This window comes from Panulirus ornatus, chromosome 46 (genome assembly GCF_036320965.1).
Source record: "Panulirus ornatus isolate Po-2019 chromosome 46, ASM3632096v1, whole genome shotgun sequence".
NCBI classification, from domain to species: Eukaryota; Metazoa; Arthropoda; class Malacostraca; order Decapoda; family Palinuridae; genus Panulirus; species Panulirus ornatus.
Genome location: NC_092269.1, coordinates 39,661,628 through 39,685,341, shown reverse-complemented (window position 1 = coordinate 39,685,341; position 23,714 = coordinate 39,661,628). Strand labels below are relative to the sequence as shown.

Genomic DNA, 23,714 nt, shown 5'->3' with positions numbered 1-23,714 from the left:
AAGTTTGTTGAGTATTCCTGGGAAATTATATGGGAGGGTATTGATTGAGAGGGTGAAGGCATGTACAGAGCATCAGATTGGGGAAGAGCAGTGTGGTTTCAGAAGTGGTAGAGGATGTGTGGATCAGGTGTTTGCTCTGAAGAATGTATGTGAGAAATACTTAGAAAAGCAAATTGATTTGTATGTAGCATTTATGGATCTGGAGAAGGCATATGATAGAGTTGATAGAGATGCTCTGTGGAAGGTACTAAGAATATATGGTGTGGGAGGCAAGTTGTTAGAAGGAGTAAAAAGTTTGTATCAAGGATGTAAGGCATGTGTACGTGTAGGAAGAGAGTAAAGTGATTGGTTCTTAGTGAATGTAGGTTTGCGGCAGGGGTGTGTGATGTCTCCATGGTTGTTTAATTTGTTTATGGATGGGGTTGTTAGGGAGGTGAATGCAAGAGTTTTGGAAAGAGGGGCAAGTATGCAGTCTGTTGTGGATGAGAGAGCTTGGAAAGTGAGTCAGTTGTTGTTCGCTGATGATACAGCGCTGGTGGCTGATTCATGTGAGAAACTGGAGAAGCTGGTGACAGAGTTTGGTAAAGTGTGTGAAAGAAGAAAGTTGAGAGTAAATGTGAATAAGAGCAAGTTTATTAGGTACAGTAAGGTTGAGGGTCAAGTCAATTGGGAGGCAAGTTTGAATGGAGAAAAACTGGAGGAAGTGAAGTGTTTTAGATATCTGGGAGTGGATTTGGCAGCAGATGGAACCATGGAAGTGGAGGTGAATCATAGAGTGGAGGGGGCAAAAATTCTGGGATCCTTGAAGAATGTGTGGAAGTCAAGAACATTATCTTGGAAAGCAAAAATGGGTATGTTTGAAGGAATAGTGGTTCCAACAATGTTGTATGGTTGCGAGGCGTGGCCTATGGATAGAGTTGTGTGCAGGAGGGTGGATGTGCTGGAAATGAGATGTTTGAGGACAATATGTGAAGTGTTTTAGATATCTGGGAGTGGATTTGGCAGCAGATGGAACCATGGAAGTGGAGGTGAATCATAGGGTAGGGGAGGGGGCAAAAATTCTGGGAGCCTTTAAGAATGTGTGGAAGTCAAGAACGTTATCTCGGAAAGCAAAAATGGGTGTTTGAAGGAATAGGGGTCCCAACAATGTTGTATGGTTGCGAGGTGTGGGCTATGGATAGAGTTGTGCGCAGGAGGGTGGATGTGCTGGAAATGACATGTTTGAGGACAGTATTTGGTGTGAGGTGGTTTGATCGAGTAAGTAATATAGTAGGGTAAGAGAGATGTGTTGTAATAAAAAGAGTGTGGCTGAGAGAGCAGAATAGGATGTTTTGGAATGGTTTGGTCACATGGAGAGAATGAGTGAGGAAAGATTGTCCAAGGGGGATATATGTGTCAGAGGTGGAGGGAACGAGGAGAAGTGGGAGACCAAATTGGAGGTGGAAAGATGGAGTGAAAAAGATTTTGAGTGATCGGGGCCTGAACATGCAGGAGGGTGAAAGGCATGCAAGGAATAGAGTGAATTGGAACGATGTGGTATACCGGGTTCGATGTGCTGTCAATGGATTGAACCAGGGCATGTAAAGCGTCTGGGTTAAACCATGGAAAGGTCTGTGGAGGCTGGATGTGGAAAGGGAGCTGTGGTTTCGGTGCATTATTACATGACAGCTAGGGACTGAGTGTGAACGAATGTGTCTTTTGTTGTCTTTTCCTAGCGCTACTCCACACACATGAGGGAGGAGGGGGTTGTTATTTCATGTGTGGCGGGGTGGCGATGGGAATAAATAAAGGCAGACTATGAATTATGTACAAGTGTTTGTATATGTCTGTGTGTGTATATATATGTATACGTTGAGATGTATAGGTATGTGTAGTTGCATGTGTGGACGTGTATGTATATACATGTGTATGTGGGTGGGTTGGGCCATTCTTTCGTCTGTTTCCTTGCACTACCTCGCTAACGTGGGAGACAGCGACAAAGCAAAATAAATATAATAGATAGATATATATATATTAAATTTCCCGCTGTCTCCCGCGTCAGCGAGGTAGCGCAAGGAAACAGACGAAAGAATGGCCCAACCCACCCACATACGCATGTATATACATAAACACCCTCATACGCACTTATACATACCTATACATTTCAACGTTAACATATACATACACAGACATATACATATATACATATGTACACATTCATACTTGCTGCTTTCATCCATTTACATCGCCACCCTGCCACTCCTATGAAATGGCACCTCCCCTACCCCTGTGCGCATGAGGTAACACTAGGAAAAGACAACAAAGGCCACATTCATTCACACTGTCTCTCGCTGTCATGTGTAATGCACTGAAACTACCTGCTCCCTCTCCACAGCCAGGCCCCACAAAACTTTCCATGGTTTATCCCAGACATTTCATATGCCCATTGACAGCACGTCCACCCCGGTATACCACATCATTCCAATTCATTCTATTCCTTGCATGCCTTTCACCCTTCTGTATGGTCAGGCCCAGATCTCTCAAAATCTTTTTCACTCCATCCTTCCACCTCCAATTTGGTCTCCCACTGCTCATTCCCTCCACCTTTGACACATATCCTCTTTTTCAGTCTTTCCTCACTCATTCTCTCCATGTGACCAAACCATTTCAATACACCCCTTTCTGCTCTCTCAACTACACTCTTTTTATTACCACACATCTCTCTTTCCCCATTCATTACTTAATCAAATCACCTCACACCACATATTGTCCTCCGACATTTCATTTCCAACACATCCTCCCTCCTCCGCACAATCCTGTCTATAGCCCATACCTCGCAACCACATAACATTGTTGGAACCACTATTCCCTCAGACATCCCATTTTTGCCCTCCGAGATGACAGTCTTGCCTTCCATACATTCTTCAACACTCCCAGAACCTTCGCCCACCTCCCCTACCCTGTCACTCACTTCTGCTTCCATGGTTCCATCCGCTGCTAAATCCACTCCTAGATATCTAAAACATTTCTCTTCCTGCAGTTTTTCTATTTTCAAACTTACCTCAAAATTTACTTGTCCCTCAACCCTACTGAATCTAATAACCTTGCTCTTATTCACATTCACGCTCAGCTTTCTTTTTCCTTACACTTTACCAAAGTCAGTCACCAACTTTTGCAGTTTCTCACCGGAATCAGCCACCAGTGCTGTATCATCAGCAAACAACAACTGACTCACTTCCCAAGCCCTCTCATCTACACCAGAATGCATACTTGCTCCTCTCTCCAAAACTCTTGCATTCACCTCCCTAATAACCCTATTCATAAACAAATTAAACAACCATGGAGACATCATGCATCCCTGCTGCAAACCAACATTCATATATATTTATTCATTTATATATATTTATTATACTTTGTCGCTGTCTCCCGCGTTAGCAAGGTAGTGCAGGGAAATAGATGAAAGAATGGCCCAACCCACCCACATACACATGTATATACATATACGTCCACACAGGCACATATACATACCTATACATCTCAACATGTACATATATATACACACACAGACATATACATATATACACATGTCCATAATTCATACTGTCTGCCCTTATTCATTCCAGTCGCAACCCCGCGACACATGAAATGACCATCCCCTCCCCTAGCATGTGCACGTCGTTGCACTAGGAAAAGACAACAAAGGCCACATTCATTCACACTCACTCCCTAGCTGTCATGTATAATGCACTGAAACCACAGCTCCCTTTCCACATCCAGGCCTCACAAAACTTTCCATGGTTTACCCCAGACGCTTCACATGCCCTGGTTCAATCAATTGACAGCACGTCTACCCCGATATACCACATTGTTCCAATTCACTCTATTCCTTGCATGCCTTTCACCCTCCTGCATGTTCAGGCCCCAATCACTCAAAATCTTTTTCACTCCATCTTTCCACCTCCAATTTGGTTTCCCACTTCTCCTTGTTCCCTCCACCTCTGACACATATATCCTCTTTGTCAATCTTTCCTCACTCATTCTCTCCATGTGACCAAACCATTTCAAAACACCTTCTTCTCTCTCAGCCACACTTTTTATTACCACACATCTCTCTTACCCTTTCATTACTTACTCAATCAAACCACCTCACACCACATATTGTCCTCAAAAATCTCATTTCTAGCACATCCACGCTCCTCTGCACAACTCTATCTGTAGCCCACGCCTCGCAACCATATAACATTGTTGGAACCACTATTCCTTCAAACATACCCATTTTTGCTTTCCCAGATAACGTTCTCAACTTCCACACATTTTTCAATGCTCCCAGAACTTTCGCCCCCTCCCCCACCCCGTGATTCACTTCCGCTTCCATGGTTCCATCAGCTGCCAAATCCACTCCCAGATATCTAAAACACTTCACTTCCTCCAGTTTTCTCCATTCAGACTTACCTCCCAATTAAATTGTCCCTCAACCCTCCTGAACCTAATGACCTTGCTCTTGTTCACATTTACTCTCACCTTTCTTTCACAGACTTAAGCAAACTGTCACCAGTTTCTGCAGTTTCTCACCCGGATCAGCCACCAGCACTGTAACATCAGCGAACAACAAGTGACTCACTTTCCAAGCCCTCTCATCTACAACAAACTGCATACTTGCCTCTCTCTCCAAAACTCTTGCATTCACCTCCCTAACCTCCCCATCCATAAACAAATTAAACAACCATGGAGACATCACGCACCCCTGCCGCAAACCAACACTTACTGGAAACCAATCACTTTCCTCTCTTCCTACTCGTACACATTGTAAAAACTTGTAAAAACTTTTTGCTTCTTCTACCAACTTACCTCAAACTTGTAAAAACTTTTTGCTTCTTCTACCAACTTACCTCCCACACCATATACTCTTAAAACCTTCCTTAAAGCATCTCTATCAACCCTATTATATGCCTTCTCCAAATCCATAAATGCTATTTACAAATCCATCTGTTTTTCTAAGTATTTCTCACATACATTCTTCAAAGCAGACACCTGATCCACACATCCTCTACCACTTCTGAAACCACTGTGTTCTTCCCCAATCTAATGATATGTACATGCCTTTACCCTCTCAATCAATACCCTCTCATATAATTTCCCAGGAATGCTCAACAAACTTGTCTCTGTAATTTGAACATTCACTCCTCTTTATCCCCTTTGCCTTTATACAATGGCACTATGTATGCATTCATTCTCAGGCACTTCACCAAGATCCATATATGCATTGAATATCCTTACCAATCAACAACACAGTCATCCCCATTTTTAATAAATTCCACTGCAATTCTATCCAAACCTGCCGCCTTGCCGGCTTTCATCCTCCGCAAAGCTTTCACTACCTCTTTTCTGTTCACCAAACCTTTCTCCCAGACACTTTCACTTCGCACACCACCCTGACCAAAACACCCTATATCTGCCACCCTGTCATCAAACACATTCAACATACCTTCAAAATACTCATCTCCTCTTCATCACTTCTTGTTATTACCTCCCCATTTGCCCTTTTACCTATGTTGCCATTTGTCCCCTTGTCTTATGCACTTTATTTACCTCCTTCCAAAACATCTTTTTATTCTCCCCAAAATTTGATGATACTCTCTCAACCCAACTCTCATTTGCCCTCTTTTTCACCTCTTGCCCCTTTCTCTTGACCTCCTGCTGCTTTCTTTTCTCCATCTGTCGGTCATTTGCTCTACTTCGCTGCAAAAATCCTCCAAACATCTCTTTTTTCTCTTTCATATCACACATGGCTCAAGGGACATAAGTGGATTTTTTCTGCCCATGATATAAGTATCTGAAGACTTGGAATCCTTTCAGTATGGTGCCATGACCCTGTTCGCAAGGTCACGTTTCATCTGTGTCTTCTGTTCCCCAGTGAAACCATCTCCATGTGGCTGTGACGGCAGTCATGGTACACGTTAGGTCATCAAAGCTTCATCTACCCATGATGTCAAGGGACAGAGACATCCGAGTCCCCTCCAGGTCACAGGCAAGATCCTTCAGAGTACGAAGAGACCCACCGAGACGCGAATGTTCCCTGAGGACTTCCAGAGGTCATGTCAGATCCCATGAGGGTGTGTGCAGAGGCGCTAGAAGTAGGAGCAGTGGGCCCGTATGCTCCTCCAGGCACTGTAGGAGAAGATCGTCTGCTTCTCCTGTGAGGTCCACGATTCCCGGAGCTGCTTCCAGGCACAGGTGAATGCTCTTTCTCTCTCTCACTCTCTGTTTTTACTTTTCCAAAAGAGGGATTAGAGAAGGGGGCCAAGTGAGGATTTTCTCTTTTAAGGCTCAGTTCTTTGTTCTTAGCGCTACCTCGCTAATGCAGTAAATGCCGAATATGCATGAAAAATATGTATATTATATGGTGTGTGTGATGTCTCCATGGTTGTTTAATTTGTTTATGGATGGGGTTGTTAGGGAGGTGAATGCAAGAGTTTTGGAAAGAGGGGCAAGTATGAAGTCTGTTGTGGATAAGAGAGCATGGGAAGTGAGTCAGTTGTTGTTCGCTGATGATACAGCGCTGGTGGCTGATTCATGTGAGAAACGGCAGAAGCTGGTGACTGAGTTTGGTAAAGTGTGTGAAAGAAGAAAGTTAAGAGTAAATGTGAATAAGAGCAAGGTTATTAGGTACAGTAGGGTTGAGGGTCAAGTCAATTGGGAGGTAAGTTTGAATGGAGAAAAACTGGAGGAAGTAAAGTGTTTTAGATATCTGGGAGTGGATCTGGCAGTGGATGGAACCATGGAAGCGGAAGTGAATCATAGGGTGGGGGAGGGGGCGAAAATTCTGGGAGCATTGAAGAATGTGTGAAAGTCGAGAACATTATCTTGGAAAGCAAAAATGGGTATGTTTGAAGGAATAGTGGTTCCAACAATGTTGTATGGTTGCGAGGCATGGGCTATGGATAGAGTTGTGTGCAGGAGGGTGGATGTGCTGGAAATGAGATGTTTGAGGACAATGTGTGGTGTGAGGTGGTTTGATCGAGTAAGTAATGTAAGAGTGAGAGAGATGTGTGGAAATAAAAAGAGCGTGGTTAAGAGAGCAGAAGAGGGTGTTTTGAAATGGTTTGGGCACATGGAGAGAATGAGTGAGGAAAGATTGACCAAGAGGATATTTGTGTCGGAGGTGGAGAGAACGAGGAGAAGTGGGAGACCAAATTGGAGGTGGAAAGATGGAGTGAAAAAGATTTTGAGTGATCGGGGCCTGAACATGCAGGAGGGTGAAAGGAGGGCAAGGAATAGAGTGAATTGGATCGATGTGGTATACCAGGGTTGACGTGCTGTCAGTGGATTGAATCAGGGCATGTGAAGCGTCTGGGGTAAACCATGGAAGGTTGTGTGGGGCCTGGATGTGGAAAGGGAGCTGTGGTTTCGGGCATTATTGCATGACAGCTGGAGACTGAGTGTAAACGAATGGGGCCTTTGTTGTCTTTTCCTAGCACTACCTCGCACACATGAGGGGGGAGGGGGATGGTATTCCATGTGTGGCGAGGTGGCGATGGGAATGAATAAGGCAGACAGTGTGAATTGTGTGCGTGGGTATATATGTATGTGTCTGTGTGTGTATATATATATGTATACATTGAGATGTATAGGTATGTATATTTGCGTGTGTGGACGTGTGTGTATATACATGTGTATGGGGGTGGGTTGGGCCATTTTCTTTGTTTCCTTGCGCTACCTCGCAAATGCGGGAGACAGCGACAAAGCAAAATAAATAAATAAATAAATATGGTTGTGCGGAGGAGGGTGGATATGTTGGAAATGTTTAAGGACAATATGTGGTGTGAGGTGGTTTGATCGAGTAAGTAATGACAGGGTAAGAGAGATGTGTGGTAATAAAAAGAGTGTGGTTGAGAGAGCAGAAGAGGGTGAGGAAAGACTGACAAAGAAGATATAGGTGTCAGAGGTGGAAGGAATGATTAGAAGTGGGAGACCAAATTGGAGGTGGAAGGATGGATTGAAAAAGATTTTAAGCGATCAGAGCCTGAACATACAGGAGGGTGAAAGGCATGCAAGGAATAGAGTGAATTGGAATATACCGGGGTCAATGTGCTGTCAGTGGATTGAACCAGGGAATGTGAAGCGTCTGGGGTAAACCATGGAAAGTTTTGTGGGGCCTGGATGTGGAAAGGGAGCTGTGGTTTCGGTGCATTACACATGACAGCTAGAGACTGAGTGTGAGCGAATGTGGCCTTTGTTGTCTTTTCCTAGCTCTACCTCACATGCACGTGGAGGAAGGGGGTGCCATTTCAATGTGTGGTGGGTTGGCAGCAGGAATGGATGAAGGCAGCATGTATGAATAGGTAGATGTGTATAAATGTATGTATACATTGAAATGTATAGGTATGTATGTGTTAGTGTGGGTGTTTATGTATATACATGTGTATGTGGATCGGTTAGGCCATTCTTTCGTCTGTTTCCTTGCACTACCTCGCTAATGCAGGAGACCGACAAAGTATAATATAAGAAAAAAAAATTTATTTATTTTTATTAATTATACTTAATCGCCATCTCCCACATTAGTGAGGTAGCGCAATGAAACAGACAAAAGAATGGCCCAACCCACCCACATACACATGTATATACATGAACACCCACACACGAATATACATACCTATACATTTCAACATATACATACACATACATACACAGACATATACATATATATACACAGGTACATAATCATACTTGCTGCTTTCATCCATTCCTGTCGCCACCCCACCTGAATGTGGAAAGGGAGCTGTGGTTTCGGTGCATTACGCATGACAGATTTTTCCATTGTTTACCCCAGACGTTTTACATGCCCTAGTTCAGTCCATTGACAGCATGTCAACTCCGGTACACCACATCATTCCAAGTTACTCTATTCCTTGCACACCTCTCACCCTCCAGTATGTTCAGGCCCTGATCGCTCAAAATTTTTTTCACTCCATCCTTCCACCTCCAATTTGGTCTTCCACTTCTCCTTGTTCCCTCCACCTCTTACACATATAGCTTCTCTGTCAACCTTTCCTCACTCATTCTCTCCATATGTCCAAACCACTTCAACACACCCTCTTCTGCTCTCTCAACCACATTGTTTTTATTTCCACACATCTCTCTTACGCTTTCATTACTTACTCGATCAAACCACCTCACACAACATATTGTCCTCAAACATTTCATTTCCAACACATCCACCCACCTCTGTACAACTCTATCTATAGCCCATGCCTCGCAACCCTATGATATTGTTAGAACAATTATTCCTTCAAACATACCCATTTTTGCTCTCCGAGATAACATTCTCTCTTTCCACACAGTCTTCACTTCCAAAACCTTCACTCCTTCCCCCAACCTGTGACTCACTTCCACTTCCATGGTTCCATTTGCTGCTAAGTCCACTCCCAGACGTCTAAAACACTTAACTTCCTCCAATTTTTCTCCATTCAAACTTACATCCCAACTATCTTGTGCCTCAACCCTGCTGAACCTAATCCTGATAACCTTGCTCTCTTATTCATATTTACTCTCAACTTTCTCCTTTCACACACTTTTTCCAAACTCAGTCACCAACTCCTCCAGCTTCTCCTTTGAATCAGCTACCAGTGCTGTATTATTGGCGAACAACTGACTCACTTCCCAGGCTTTCTCATCCCCAACAGACTATACTTGCCCCTCTCCAAAACTCTTGCATCCCTAACCACCCCATCCATAAACAAATTAAACAACCTTGGGGACATCACACACCCCTGCTGCACTCCAACATTCACTTGGAACCAATCATTCTCCTCTCTTCCCTACTGGTATGCATGCCTTACATCCTTGGTAAAATCTTTCCACTACTTATTGCAGCTTACCTCCCACACCATATACTCTTAAGACCTTCCACAAAGCATTTTTATCACAACCCTATCATATGCTTTCTCCAGATCCATAAATGCTACATATAAATGCATCTGCTTTTCTAAGTATTTCTCACACAGACATTCTTCAAAGGGAACACCAGATCCACACATCCTCTACCACTTCTGAAACCACACTGCTCTCCCCAACCTAATGCTCTGTACATGCCTTCACCCTCTCAATCAATGCCCTCCCATATAATTTCCAAGGAATGCTCAACAAACTTATGCCTCTGTGGTTTGAGCACTCACCTTTATCCCCTTTGCCTTTGTACAGTGGCACTATGCATGCATTCCGCCAATCCTCAGGCACTTTACCATGATCCATACATGCATTGCATGTCCTTACCATCCAATCAACAATACAATCACTCCCTTTTGTAATAAATTCAACTGCATTACCACCGCCTTGCCAGATTTCATCTTCCGCAAAGCTTTCACTACCTCTTCTTTCATAACCAAACCATTCTCCTTGACCCTCTGGCTTCACACACTACCCCAGCTAAAACACCCTTTTTTTGCCACTTTATCATTAAACACTTTCAACAAACCTTCAAAATACTCACTCCATTTCCTTCTCACTTCATCACTACTTGTTATTACCTCCCCATTTGCCCCTTCACTAATGTTCCCATTTGTTCTCTTGTCTTACACATATTATTCACTTCCTTCCAAAACATCTTTTTATTCTTCCTAAAGTTTAATGATACTCTCTCAACAGTTTAAACACCTCATTCACACATGAATGCATCCCTACATTTACTGCACTTCCATTTAACTTTCAGTCACCTTCGTTTCATACTCCTCCCTGCATTGTTTCTGATTTATCTTCTCATTTGCCAACACTTTTACCTCTCCATTCTTCCTTACCTCCACTCCTCCCTGATCCTCATCCCCATAAGAACTGTGAAATGGTCTCAGACTCCAAAGAATCCTCTCACAGCTCAAGCATCCAGCATGGCCTTTCTCTATCTTTTATCCACTGCCACATAGTCAGTCAAAGCCTTTTGCTCTTCTCTTGCACCATTCCTCATCCATGTATACCTGTGGATCACCTTGTGCTGAAAAAAGGTGTTTGCAAATAATAAACCCCCTTTCAGTACAGAAATCCACAAGATTACTTCCATTCTCAAGTACCCCAGGCACTCCTCTTTTACCTGCTATCTCACCATTTTATCACATCCCACTTTTGTATTCATATCACCCAATACAACCACATTTCTCCAATTTTTCAAACCAATTATACAATCATTCAAATTTCTCCAAAAATCTTTTCTTTCATACTATTCGCCATTTCCCGCGTCAGCAAGGTAGCGTTAAGAACAGAGGACTGGGCCTCTGAGGAAACATCCTCATCCAGCCCCCTTCTCTGTTCCTTCCTTTGGAGAAAAAAAAAATTATTATTTATTACCTCTAACAATCTTCATATTCACAGTTGCATATACACATACCTATTTATACTTCACAATCCCAGTCTTTCTTTTGCCCTCACTATTCTTGATCCTTTCCTTCCATGCTCTGTAACACCCTCCCATACTCTTGGTGATAGCAGAATTGCACATCCTTCTTTCCCTTTTCCCAGATAATATTCATTCATTGCATCCATACCACTCCTCTCATGCCCTCCCATGGCTTGTATTCATCCATTCTATTTTCACCCATACACCCTGCCCGAGGATATGGGTTTCCCCAATCTCCAGCATATCCATACTATAATTTTTCAATTTCTCCACAAGCTCCCTCCTTTTACACTCACCAGTCATCTCGTTCATATTCATCACCATCACTCTCAATTGCTCGTCCCTCTTACTCCCTGGCATAACTGGTAGACTCCAGTGCCTCTTCTTAGCCTTTTGTGCCTCACTTGTGACAGGCCATTGGCAAAGGGCAACTCCATCCCAGTGTTTCCCATGGGCAACGGGGCTCAAGAATTGTTCAGAATAACTAAAAACCCCAGCACACCTCTGATGCTTGTCCATATTTAAAAAAGAAAATTACTACCACTACTACTACTACTACTTCCCTGATGAAGTTGAGCAGCTCCTCCCCTTCGAGTTCCACCCCTAAGAGGATACCACGAAAATGAGTGGTGAGACTTGGATACTCTAGAAAATTAGTGTATCCCTTGAGACACTTTTCCTAATTTTGAGCTTACCACAGTAGCACACCTCCTAATCTCATTAGCTACAATACATTAGTTACATTTACTGCTGTGAAGACAGTTATTTGAATTCTTATGCCATACTCAAAAGGTTGATTGTAAATGGGTACGTGTAATGAAGATTTGAAATTTTTTGAATTAGGTGAGGATATTACATATTACAGTATCTAGATTCTCGGATGCATTAGTCTCATAATAAAGGATCCGAATGTTCTATCTTCCTATTGAATTAAATTATTTTTGTATTCATTTTTGTATTTATTAACATATTGTGCTATTTCTTAATAGAATTTGTGTTAAGTAATTTAGTCTGAGTATTGATTTTGTAAGTTCTGCATTTTCCTTTCACAAGTTTAAGCCTTCATTAGCAGATTTTTAAGATTCACTCTAATTTAGATTCTTTATTCATGAAATGTCATTTTAGTTAAAGAAAATGTTTGATTGAACTTTATAATAATACAGAAATGGCAATGAATAGTACTTTCATAAGTTGCTGAAATTTTTTGAAATAATGTCATACTGCATTTATGTTCTCCCAGCTACAGAAATCATGCTGGGAACTTTTTCTCTGGGAAAGTTACAGTCTCCATTAAAATATTTTTGACCGAGTTAGCAATTATTTTCATATTAACTGAGATAACCTTTGTCTAACTATATCTCTAGAGGTGAAAGTAATCTACAACTGAATGATTCCGCATGTGGGTGACTAGAAATTAATATTTCAATGCTTGTAATTTTCGTGGAAGTTCCCATATTAACAGCTGCTTTCAATCCATAAAGTACAGCAGATGAGGACTTTACCAATAACATGTGTCAGATAACAAGTGTATCAGGTCAACATACCCACAGGGCTTTAGAGGAGAGAAGCAGCACCAGTAGTACACAGCCCATGTTGCCACACCAATGCAGAGGAGGGGACGAAGATGTCAGAAGGGAAAACAGGAGAAGGATGCTAGAGAGACAAGAGATGCTGGAGGATGAAGAAGAAGAAGAAGAATCCTCAAAAAAGACATTTGGGAATAGGATTTGTAAGGCAGCAAAAATGACATCAGGAATCCTCATATCAGTGGGTCTTGTGCTAGTGGTGAGTATTAGTGTAGATCAGGTTACCTTGTCTTTCACCAATTTACATCATAGCTGGTGGTACAGTATGGAAAGAAATATTCAAGTTCCCCTCCTATTCCATGCATGTCGTAGAGGGTGACTAACTGGAGGAGGTAGATTAAATCCTCCCTTCCATATATTTTAGTTTCTAGAAATGGAAACAGAAGCAGAAACCAACAAGGAGTACTTAAAGGCTCAGGCTGGGATTTCTAAATGTGCATAGATGTAACAGGATGAGAAAAACGGAGAGTCAGATAGATGTTTTAGGGTTGGAACTAGGATGTTCAGGGTCAGTGTGAAACAAAGCCTGAGAGGATGGGAAAAGATTGTTTTAGGAGTGTCACAGGGGTAAAGTTTGGGGTTTGTGTGAGAGTTAGAGCAAAGGACACGATTGCTCTCTGCAGGAGCTGTGGGAATGTGTGAGGGTAAGGTGAGCCCAAGACTGATGTGGGTGAAAATGTGGTTGATTGTTAGTTTTTATGCACCTGGTAGCAAGGAGAATGAGGAAGACAGACAAGTATGTTGTTTTTTGTTGTTGTATGTATGTATGTGTGTTTGTGGGATTGAGTGTTAGTAATGCAAGAGTAGGTGATGTGGCAGTTGAGGGTACAGCTGGGGGGCATGAGGTACCCAATGTAAATGCAATAGTGAACAGCTTGTAGGGCTGTGCTGAAAAGGTGAAGATTAGGTTTATGAGTATGGATGGTGTGGGAGAAGAGCTTGTAAAAGCAACGAGGAGTTTTCATCAAGAGGGTAATGCATGTGCGTGAGTTGGAAGGGAGGAGGGCGGGATGTTTCAGGTGAAGGTGGATCTGCATCAAGGGTGTGTCAGATTACCATGACTGTTAAGTGTGTTTCTGGATAGACTGGTGAAGGAGGTAAATAAGGGGGTCCTGGAAAACAGGGTGCATCTTTAGTCTTTTAGGGGCTAAGGGGGCCTTGGAGATGAGTCATTTGCTGTTTATAGATGATATGGCTATTGAATCAGACTCAAGTAAGAAACTGTAGAAGCTAGTGTTTGAGTTTGAGAGTGTGTTTGAAAGGAGAAAGCTGAGAATTGATGCGAATACAGGTTAAGTTTAACTGGAGAGAAAGTCAGGCTTGTTGGAGTATAAGTTTGAATGGAGGAAATGGAGTGTTTTAGGTATCAGGGAGTGAACGTGGCAGCAGATGGAACCGTGAGGGCTTAAGTAACCCATAGGCTGGGTTAGGGAGCTAAGGTCCCAGGTGCACTGAGGAAAGTGTGGAAAGGGAGGTCAATATCTGTTAAGATAATGAAGTTTACTTGGGACAGAATGTCTGCATCCCCACAGAAATTTGCTGTCACCCTCTTAAACCTGTACAACTATGAATCCATCCTACACACCACACTAGTATAACTCAGAATTATCAAGCCACCTTCACTTCACAGAACTTCAGCCATACTAGGTATAATACACATGTGATGTTTACTTCCCATATTACAAATATCAACAAAAATGCCACAAACAAATCATTGCTTTCTAAACGTTTATTGGTAAAAGTTTTGGAAAAGGAAAAGAAGTGCAAGCCATGTAAAACTAGACCCTTAGATCAGTAAATGGCTGCCTTACAACCAGAAGATGCCTGCACTTAGTTTGGGTATATTGTGATTGGAAAGAGGTTGTAGAATGGCATTTAGGCTATAGATTCATTTCTTTTGTCAGTATTGTGCTAGTCCTTGATGAAATGAATAAGCAAGAATGTGCACACATATTTTTACATATTTTATCATTATGTTAACTTAGCACAGGCAACTGAATACTCTAATCAAGGCCACCTCATTAATACACACCCATCCCTCAGTTTATTATGATGGATCACCATATGAGATTTAACTATTTTGCATGGAACCTCGTGCAGTCAAAATTTGCTACTATGTAGGTGTGCACAGTAGAAAGTGTGCTCAAACATCCCATTTTTCTTTGTATGTTTATTGTTAATCTGTATGTGATTTGTCTTTGTATGTTTGACCCCAGGCAGTCCTTGAATGCATCACAGTTAGCTACTTTTACCACTACACCACAAGGTCTATTGTATGGATGTTGTTGCATGGTCACAGTCTTTGGAGTAGATTTGGTATTTTCCATAGTGTGGGCATTACTGTTGAGTTTTATCATGTTACATGAATTTTTCCTTTAGTATGAATTTCTATGTAGCTAATGTTGTGAAGGATTTCCAAACCTGAACTCTGACATCATCCCTTGTGTAGCTCAGCAGTATGTAAGCAAGTCTAACCACTAAATCTTGCACACTAAATAGTTAATTTTTTTCTTTTTATCAGAGCCTTTGCGTGACATAAATCGCAGCTTTAGTTTTCCCATTATCATCCTCACTAACCAACTTCTCAGGTACCTAAAGTCATTAGCAGATTTCAATTTTCTCCATTTAAACTGATATTAACATTTTTTGCTGTTCATTTCTTTGCATTAATCTTAACATTTTCGTCCTACATATACCATCTAAATAATCTACAGCTGTATCTAAGCCTTCATGTTATTCAGCTAGTATATCTTCATTATCTATATACACTAACTATGATAGTTTGCATTATGTTTCACTTCAGTTCAGGTGTACATTACAAACACTTTACCTCTCATCTCAGATGTGCCCCACATATAAAGAAATTAAACACCTATAGTGACAGTATGCAGTACAGCTCAGACACACATCAACTCACACACACAATTACAAACACTTTACCTCTCATCTCAGATGTGCCCCGTATATAAAGAAATTAAACACCTATAGTGACAGTATGCAGTACAGCTCAGACACACATCAACTCACACACACACACAACTAATTGCACTCATGCAAACCCTACATATTTAGAAGGCTTCCTTGCACACATGAAGAGTATGAACACAAACCCCATCACTTTTTTACAATAGTACAGAATGTGAAAGAGATGAGTCCCTATGAATGTAAAACTCCCTCCCCATATGATACAGATAGGTGATTACAGTATTATTTTTCCACTTTTTCCTCCTCATCTTTCTTCTCTTTCCTTCCTCTTCCTTCATCCCTCCCATATTATTTCTCTTTATAGCAAATCATCCTTTATAATAGTTCTTTTTCTTCCCCAACAGTTCTATGTGATCATTACCACTATTATGGGAGAATCATCAGCACTGGATATCTTCAACTTTGAATATGGCACTGATGATCTCTTGATTCACCAAGAAAACCTGACGGAACCCACCTTCATAATGGACCTTGAGAGACGTGAGACTGGTTTTGGAATGCATTTAGAATCAGGTTCACGAGAGATTGAATATCAGGGCTCAGAGACACATAATCCAGATGGTATTCCAAATGAAGAGTTTAAACTTCTGTCAGAAGAGGAAGACATGAAAGAAACTGTTCAAAGAGACGTAGATTTAGTGCATAAGAATGAGACAGATGCTGAGGGGAGATCATACATTGCATATGTTCCTGTTCCTCTCAGCAATGAGGAAGAAACTGAAGAAGAGGAAGAGAAAGACACCAGTTCTGTGCATTCTAATCCTCTTTTTGTGCCTGTAATGATTGTACCTGGTGATGGCAAACGTAACAATTTCCCCCAACCCCAAGGAAGACCACATCATGTGCTGCCTCCAGTAAGACCTCCTTTGCCTCATATCCCTGTTCAAAGAGCCCCTATTACACAGAGAAGAATTACTCCTCTAGTCCCAGGAGGTGTTCCTATTTCTGTACCTACACATTCACTTCTCCCACATCCCCAGACCACTGGCTCATTACCTCATATGTTGCCTCCAGGAAGAGGACCCATCAGTCTGCCAATGATTCCCACTTCTACTGGCAGCATTCAGCAGCCCTCTAGAACTCCCAGCAGTAGGCCAGAGGCCAATGTTTCTAGTAATCCTGAAAGTCGTCATCCTTACACAATTAGCCTAAGTCATTCATGGGGAGGTGGCCAATCAGGTCATGCTGATCAACAAATGCGAGGTGTGAGTGGCCTTAATGGGAATCTGTGGAATAATGGGAATATTGGTAGTAGAGAGAACATTATGAATGGAATGCATAATACAAATGATAATGGTTACAGAATGAACAGCATGAATGGAATGAATAATGGGCAGGGAATAAACAGGATCAGCATCCAGTCACCAGGCAGTACTAGACTGGGCATTTGGAACTCTCTCTTTGAAATTATGAACAACCCCAGTCATTCCTCTAGGTCAGAGAATGTGGCAAGTGGAAGTGTGACCATGGGTAAGAGTCCAGGACAACATATGAGAAATATGGGTGAAAGCCAAGGTCATTTTATTAGCAGCCTAGGTCAGGGTTCCTCTGAAATAGCAGGCTTGGGAAGGATGGTGCCTAGACCAGTATTTTCACCACCTTCTAGGACTGGATCTCTTCCTCAGTCTTCTTCAGGTATCCCAAGGGAAGGACCGCCTACACCACGAAGAGTGGGAGACACAGGACCCAACAAACTTCCTTTAATTCGTCGAATGCGTCCTCGGTTGCGTCCTAGCTCAAGGATGTCAGGTCCCTTGCCAAAGCCTCTCCAGCATCCACGCCCACTGCCGCGCTACCGCTATAATCTACCGCCAATTCCTCCACCAGTGGGCATGCCAATAGTTCCCAGAAGGCCTCCAAGACCTCCAAGACATCGGCCTCCAAAGGACTTCCAGTATCCACATGATTCCACCAGTATACAGGACATCATCCGCTACATGAATGAGAAAGAGCAACAAGGTAATCGAGTGCGGCCACCTCCAGGCTTCACCATTGGCAGTCAGGATCACATTATTGGACCCAATCCTTTCCGAAACAGTAACTCGGAGGGAAATGTTGACTTTGGAAATGCACCTCCAAGTGATTTCACCAATGGAGGAGATAATCGTTTTAACAATGGAGGCAGTTATGAATTTGGAGGAAATTATTACAATGGTGAAAATAACTACCATAATGAAGGAAATAACTTTTTCAGAGGTGGTGGAAATAACAATGTTGTAAGTGTTGGGGGTGGCATTAGTGGATTTAATAATGGAGGAAGCAGTAACTTTATTGCCGGAAATCATTATGGCAACAGTGGTGGCAGTGGAGGTAATAATTTCAACAGTGGAAGTAACAGCTTTAACAGTGGAGGGAACTTTAATAGAGATAACATTAACTTCAGTAGTGGATATAGTCATGGTGGCAACAATGTTAACAATATAGGTGATAATTTCAGTGGTGGAAGTAACAGTTTTAATGGTGGAGGCAACAATTTTAACAATGAAGGCTACAATATCCACAGTCATGATGGAAGTTCCCTTCCTCCAGTCAAGAATACATTTGACCCAAATTTAGGCAAATCTCGTCCCTTCAGCATCATGCTAGATGTGTACCCCATGGAGGATTCTTCAGCAGCTATAGGTTCGAGACCCTTCCAGACTAGTATCTCGGTCCCCACCAGTGGTGGACACATTGACTTTAACAATAGATACAACAGCAATGACAGTGGCCATAGCAGTGGAGGTCGCTTTAGCCCAGAGGATGAGGCCAATAAGCATGAAGTTGTTCTCCACCTTAATTTGTATTCCAAGTCACCGTCACCAAACCGAAGGCAAGGGTGAGAACCAATATGTATTCCAATAGAAATATGTATTTTATGTTCATTTGTAATAATGGTTGTTTGATTTTAAGCTGCCATAAAATTGCTTAACATTAACACCCCAAACACACACACACACACACACACAAAAAAAATCACTTAACACCCACAGTTCTCATTTCTGCTTGCAGGAGCTCTGGGGAACTTGCAGTTGGTCGAAATGGTGCAGTATCTCTGGAAATCCCTCTCACAGGAACGCTTAGTCCGCTTGACATCTATAAGGCAGTCATGAGTAAGGCACGATCACAGAAACCACAAGCTCAAGTTCAAGTCATTCCAGGTGAGTGATAAAGACCCACATTTTGCAGAATAGTGTTGACATGTTCTCTAGTAAGTATATGGTGTCAAATTTTTCTGTTTTGTTGTGATTGGTACACTTATGGATCTGGCACTTTAAAATTCCCATGTGAGGTATTTCACCCAGATATTTATGCTGAATGTTGCCATTTGATATTCTGATATTTGTTTCTTAACCTCTCCACTGTAGTATTCATAATATCCAGGGACTATTGTCATGTGAGATATTCTCAAATATTGTAAAGAGATCTTATTCTTGTTATTATGATTAACCAGAATGTAATGTTTAAAAAAGATTGATATAAAACAACCTGGTGAGGTATTGTTTAAAGCATGCTCTTCTGCTGCTAGGCATATGGGGTACTCCAGGGATATTTTCAGGCAATTGTAGTGTGGTGTGGTATTTTTGTAATTATTATTCTCACAAACAAATGTGATTATCATGGGTTTTTGTCAGAAATATATTTATCTTAGAAGAAAGATCATGAAATTTCAGGCAAGTGTTTTGGGAGCAGATTAGTGAGTGTGTTAGCAGCATTGATGCACGAGATTGGGCTATAGTGATTTGAATGCAAAAGTGAGTAATGTGGCAGTTGAGGGTATAATTGGTGTACATGGGGTGCTTGGTGTTGTAAATGGAAATGGTGATGAGCTTTTGCATTTGCGAGCTGAAAAAGGATTGGTGATTGGGAATACCTGGTTTAAAAAGAGAGATATACATAAGTATATGTATGTAAGTAGGAGAGATTGCTAGAGAGCATTATTGGATTACATGTTAATTGATAGGTGTGTGAAAAATGGCTTTTGGATGTTAATGTGCTGAGAGGGGCAGCTGGAGGGATGTCTGACCATTATCTTCTGGAGACAAAGGCAAAGATTTGTAGAGGTTTTCAGAAAAGAAAAGAGTGTTGGGGAGAAGAGAGTGTTGAGAGTAAGTGAGCTTGGAAAGGAGACTTGTGTGAGGAAGTACCAGGAGAGATTCAGTGCAGAATGGCAAAAGGTGAGAGCAAATGACATAAGGGGAGTGGGGGAGGAATGGGATTTATTTAGAGAAGCAGTGGTGGCTTGAGCAAAAGATGCATGTGGCATGAGAAAGGTGGGAGGTGGGCAGATTAGAAAGGATAGTGAGTGGTGGGATCTAGAAGCAAGATTGTTAGTGGAAGAGAAGAGAGAGGCGTTTGGACGATTTTTACTAGAAAGTAGTGCAAATGACTGGAAGATGTATAAAAGAAAGTGGCAGGAAGTCAAGAGAAAGTAACGATGTTGACTCAGAAAATTCATCATACACATAGCTGAAATGTTACCAGTAACAAACTTTATTCTTGAGAACTTGCATATATAGACCTTCTGATGTATTTGAATAAGGGTGTATTGTGACGATTCTCTTACATACATGTTTCCCTCATTTTGAACTTCAAGGAAAAGAAAACTTCATGTATTGTTTCAGGACCCAATGTGTTTGACAGTTATTACTTAAATATAATGATATGACTTATTTTTTTTTTTTTTTTTTTTTTTTTTTTTTTTATACTTTGTCGCTGTCTCCCGCGTTTGCGAGGTAGCGCAAGGAAACAGACGAAAGAAATGGCCCCCCCCCCCATACACATGTACATACACACGTCCACACACGCAAATATACATACCTACACAGCTTTCCATGGTTTACCCCAGACGCTTCACATGCCTTGCTTCAATCCACTGACAGCACGTCAACCCCTGTATACCACATGACTCCAATTCACTCTATTTCTTGCCCTCCTTTCACCCTCCTGCATGTTCAGGCCCCGATCACACAAAATCTTTTTCACTCCATCTTTCCACCTCCAATTTGGTCTCCCTCTTCTCCTCGTTCCCTCCACCTCCGACACATATATCCTCTTGGTCAATCTCTCCTCACTCATTCTCTCCATGTGCCCAAACCATTTCAAAACACCCTCTTCTGCTCTCTCAACCACGCTCTTTTTATTTCCACACATCTCTCTTACCCTTACGTTACTTACTCGCTCAAACCACCTCACACCACACATTGTCCTCAAACATCTCATTTCCAGCACATCCATCCTCCTGCGCACATCTCTATCCATAGCCCACGCCTCGCAACCATACAGCATTGTTGGTACCACTATTCCCTCAAACATACCCATTTTTGCTTTCCGAGATAATGTTCTCGACTTCCACACATTTTTCAAGGCTCCCAAAATTTTCGCCCCCTCCCCCACCCTATGATCCACTTCCGCTTCCATGGTTCCATCCGCTGACAGATCCACTCCCAGATATCTAAAACACTTCACTTCCTCCAGTTTTTCTCCATTCAAACTCACCTCCCAATTGACTTGACCCTCACCCCTACTGTACCTAATAACCTTGCTCTTATTCACATTTACTCTCAACTTTCTTCTTCCACACACTTTACCAAACTCAGTCACCAGCTTCTGCAGTTTCTCACATGAATCAGCCACCAGCGCTGTATCATCAGCGAACAACAATTGACTCACTTCCCAAGCTCTCTCATCCCCAACAGACTTCATACTTGCCCCTCTTTCCAGGACTCTTGCATTTACCTCCTTTACAACCCCATCCATAAACAAATTAAACAACCATGGAGACATCACACACCCCTGCCGCAAACCTACATTCACTGAGAACCAATCACTTTCCTCTCTTCCTACACGTACACATGCCTTACATCCTCGATAAAAACTTTTCACTGCTTCTAACAACTTGCCTCCCACACCATATATTCTTAATACCTTCCACAGAGCATCTCTATCAACTCTATCATATGCCTTCTCCAGATCCATAAATGCTACATACAAATCCCTTTGCTTTTCTAAGTATTTCTCACATACTTATTATAACTATATAACTATTTGAAGGTTTGTTGAATGTTTTTGATGATAGAGTGGGAGATATAGGGTGTTTTGGTTAAGATGGTGTGCGAAGTGAGAGGGGTCAGGGAGAATGATTTGGTAAACAGAAGAGGTAGTGGGAGATATAGGGTGTTTTGGTTAAGATGGTGTGCGAAGTGAGAGGGGTCAGGGAGAATGATTTGGTAAACAGAAGAGGTAGTGAAAGCTTTGCGGAAGATGAAACGGCAAGGCGGCGGGTTTGGATGGTAGTGCTGTGGAATTTATTAAAAAAGGGAGTGACTGTTTTGTTGACTGGTTGGTGGGGATATTCAATATATGTATGGTTCATGGTGAAGTGCCTGAGGATTGGCAGAATGCACGTTCAGTGCCACTGTACAAAGGCAAAGGGGATAAACGTGAGTGTTCAAATTACAGAGGTATAAGTTTGTTGAGTATTCCTGGGAAATTATATGGGAGGGTATTGATTGAGAGGGTCAAGGCATGTACAGAGCATTGGTTTGGGGAGGAGCAGTGTGGTTTCAGAAGTGGTTGTGGTATGTGAGAAATATTTAGAAAAGCAGATGGATTTGTATGAAGCATGTATGGATCTGGAAGGTATTAAGAGTATATGGTGTGGGAGGTAAGTTGCTAGAAGCAGTGAAAAGCTTTTATTGAGGATGTAAGGCATGTATTAGTAGGAAGAGAGGAAAGTGGTTGGTACTCAGTGAATGTTGGTTTGCGGTAGGGTTGCATGATGTCTCCATGGTTGTTTAATTTGTTTATGGATGGGGTTGTTAGGAAGGTGAATGAAAGAGTTTTGGAGAGAGGGGCAAGTATGCAGTCTGTTTGGGGATAAGAGGGCAAGGGAAGTGAGTCAGTTGTTGTTCGCTGATGATACAGCACTGGTGGCTGATTCGGGTGAGAAACTGCAGAAGTTGCTGACTGAATTTGATAGTGTGTGAAAGAAGAAAGGTGAGAGTAATGTGAGGTTATTAGGTTCATTAGGGTTGAGGGACAAGTAAATTGGGAGGTAAGTTTGAATGGAGAAAAACTGGAGTTATTGAAGTGTTTTGGATATCTGGGAGTGGATTTGGCAGCAGATGGAACAATGGAAATGGAAGTGAGTCACAGGGTGGGGGAAGAGGCAAAGGTTCTGTGAGGGTTGAAGAATGTGTGGAAGGTGAGAACATTATCTCAGAAAGCAAAAATAGATATGTTTGAAGGAATAGTGGTTCCAGCAGTGTTCTATGGGTGTGAGGCATGGGCAATAGATAGGGTTGTGTGGAGGAGGATGGATGTGTTGGAAATGAAATGTTTGAGGACAATATGTGGTGTAAGGTTGTTTGTTCAAGTAAGTAATGAAAGGGTAAGAGAGATTTGTGGTAGTAAAAAGAGTGTGGTTGAGAGAGCAGAAGAGGGTGTATTAAAATGGTTTGGTCACATGGAGAGAATGAGTGAGGAAAGATTGACAAAGAGGATATATGTGTCAGAGGTGGAGGGCACGAGGAGAAGTGGGAGACCAAGTTGGAGGTGGAAGGATGGAGTGAAAAAGATTTTAAGCGATTGGGGTCTAAACATACAGGAGGATGAAAGGTGTGCAAGGGATAGAGTAAATTGGAACGATGTGGTATACCGGGGTTGACATGCTGTCAAAGTATAAAAGAATATAAATGCTATTATAGATGTATAAAATTATTGTGTACTATATGGTGTATTCTCACTTACTGTGATTTGTTCTATTCCTTTATATAATCATTCTTTGATGTAGATACTAT

General features: G+C 41.9%; 1 protein-coding gene across 7 annotated transcripts in view; it reads left to right on the top strand.

Annotated features, from left to right (window-relative positions):
* LOC139763275 (uncharacterized) overlaps positions 1-23,714 on the top strand; it is a 106,916-nt gene that overhangs the window by 9,536 nt on the left and 73,666 nt on the right. For 6 of the 7 annotated variants that reach the window (XR_011716078.1, XM_071689228.1, XM_071689224.1 and 3 more), the window contains exons 3-6: positions 5,894-6,213; positions 12,913-13,147; positions 16,278-18,751; positions 18,925-19,073. Coding sequence is in view for 6 of the 7 variants with exons in the window: in XM_071689228.1 (XP_071545329.1) it covers positions 5,927-6,213; positions 12,913-13,147; positions 16,278-18,751; positions 18,925-19,073 (3,145 nt within the window). In the remaining variant the exon portion in view is untranslated. The remainder of the gene's footprint in view (positions 1-5,893; positions 6,214-12,912; positions 13,148-16,277; positions 18,752-18,924; positions 19,074-23,714) is intronic. The other variant, XM_071689227.1, reaches the window with a different exon arrangement.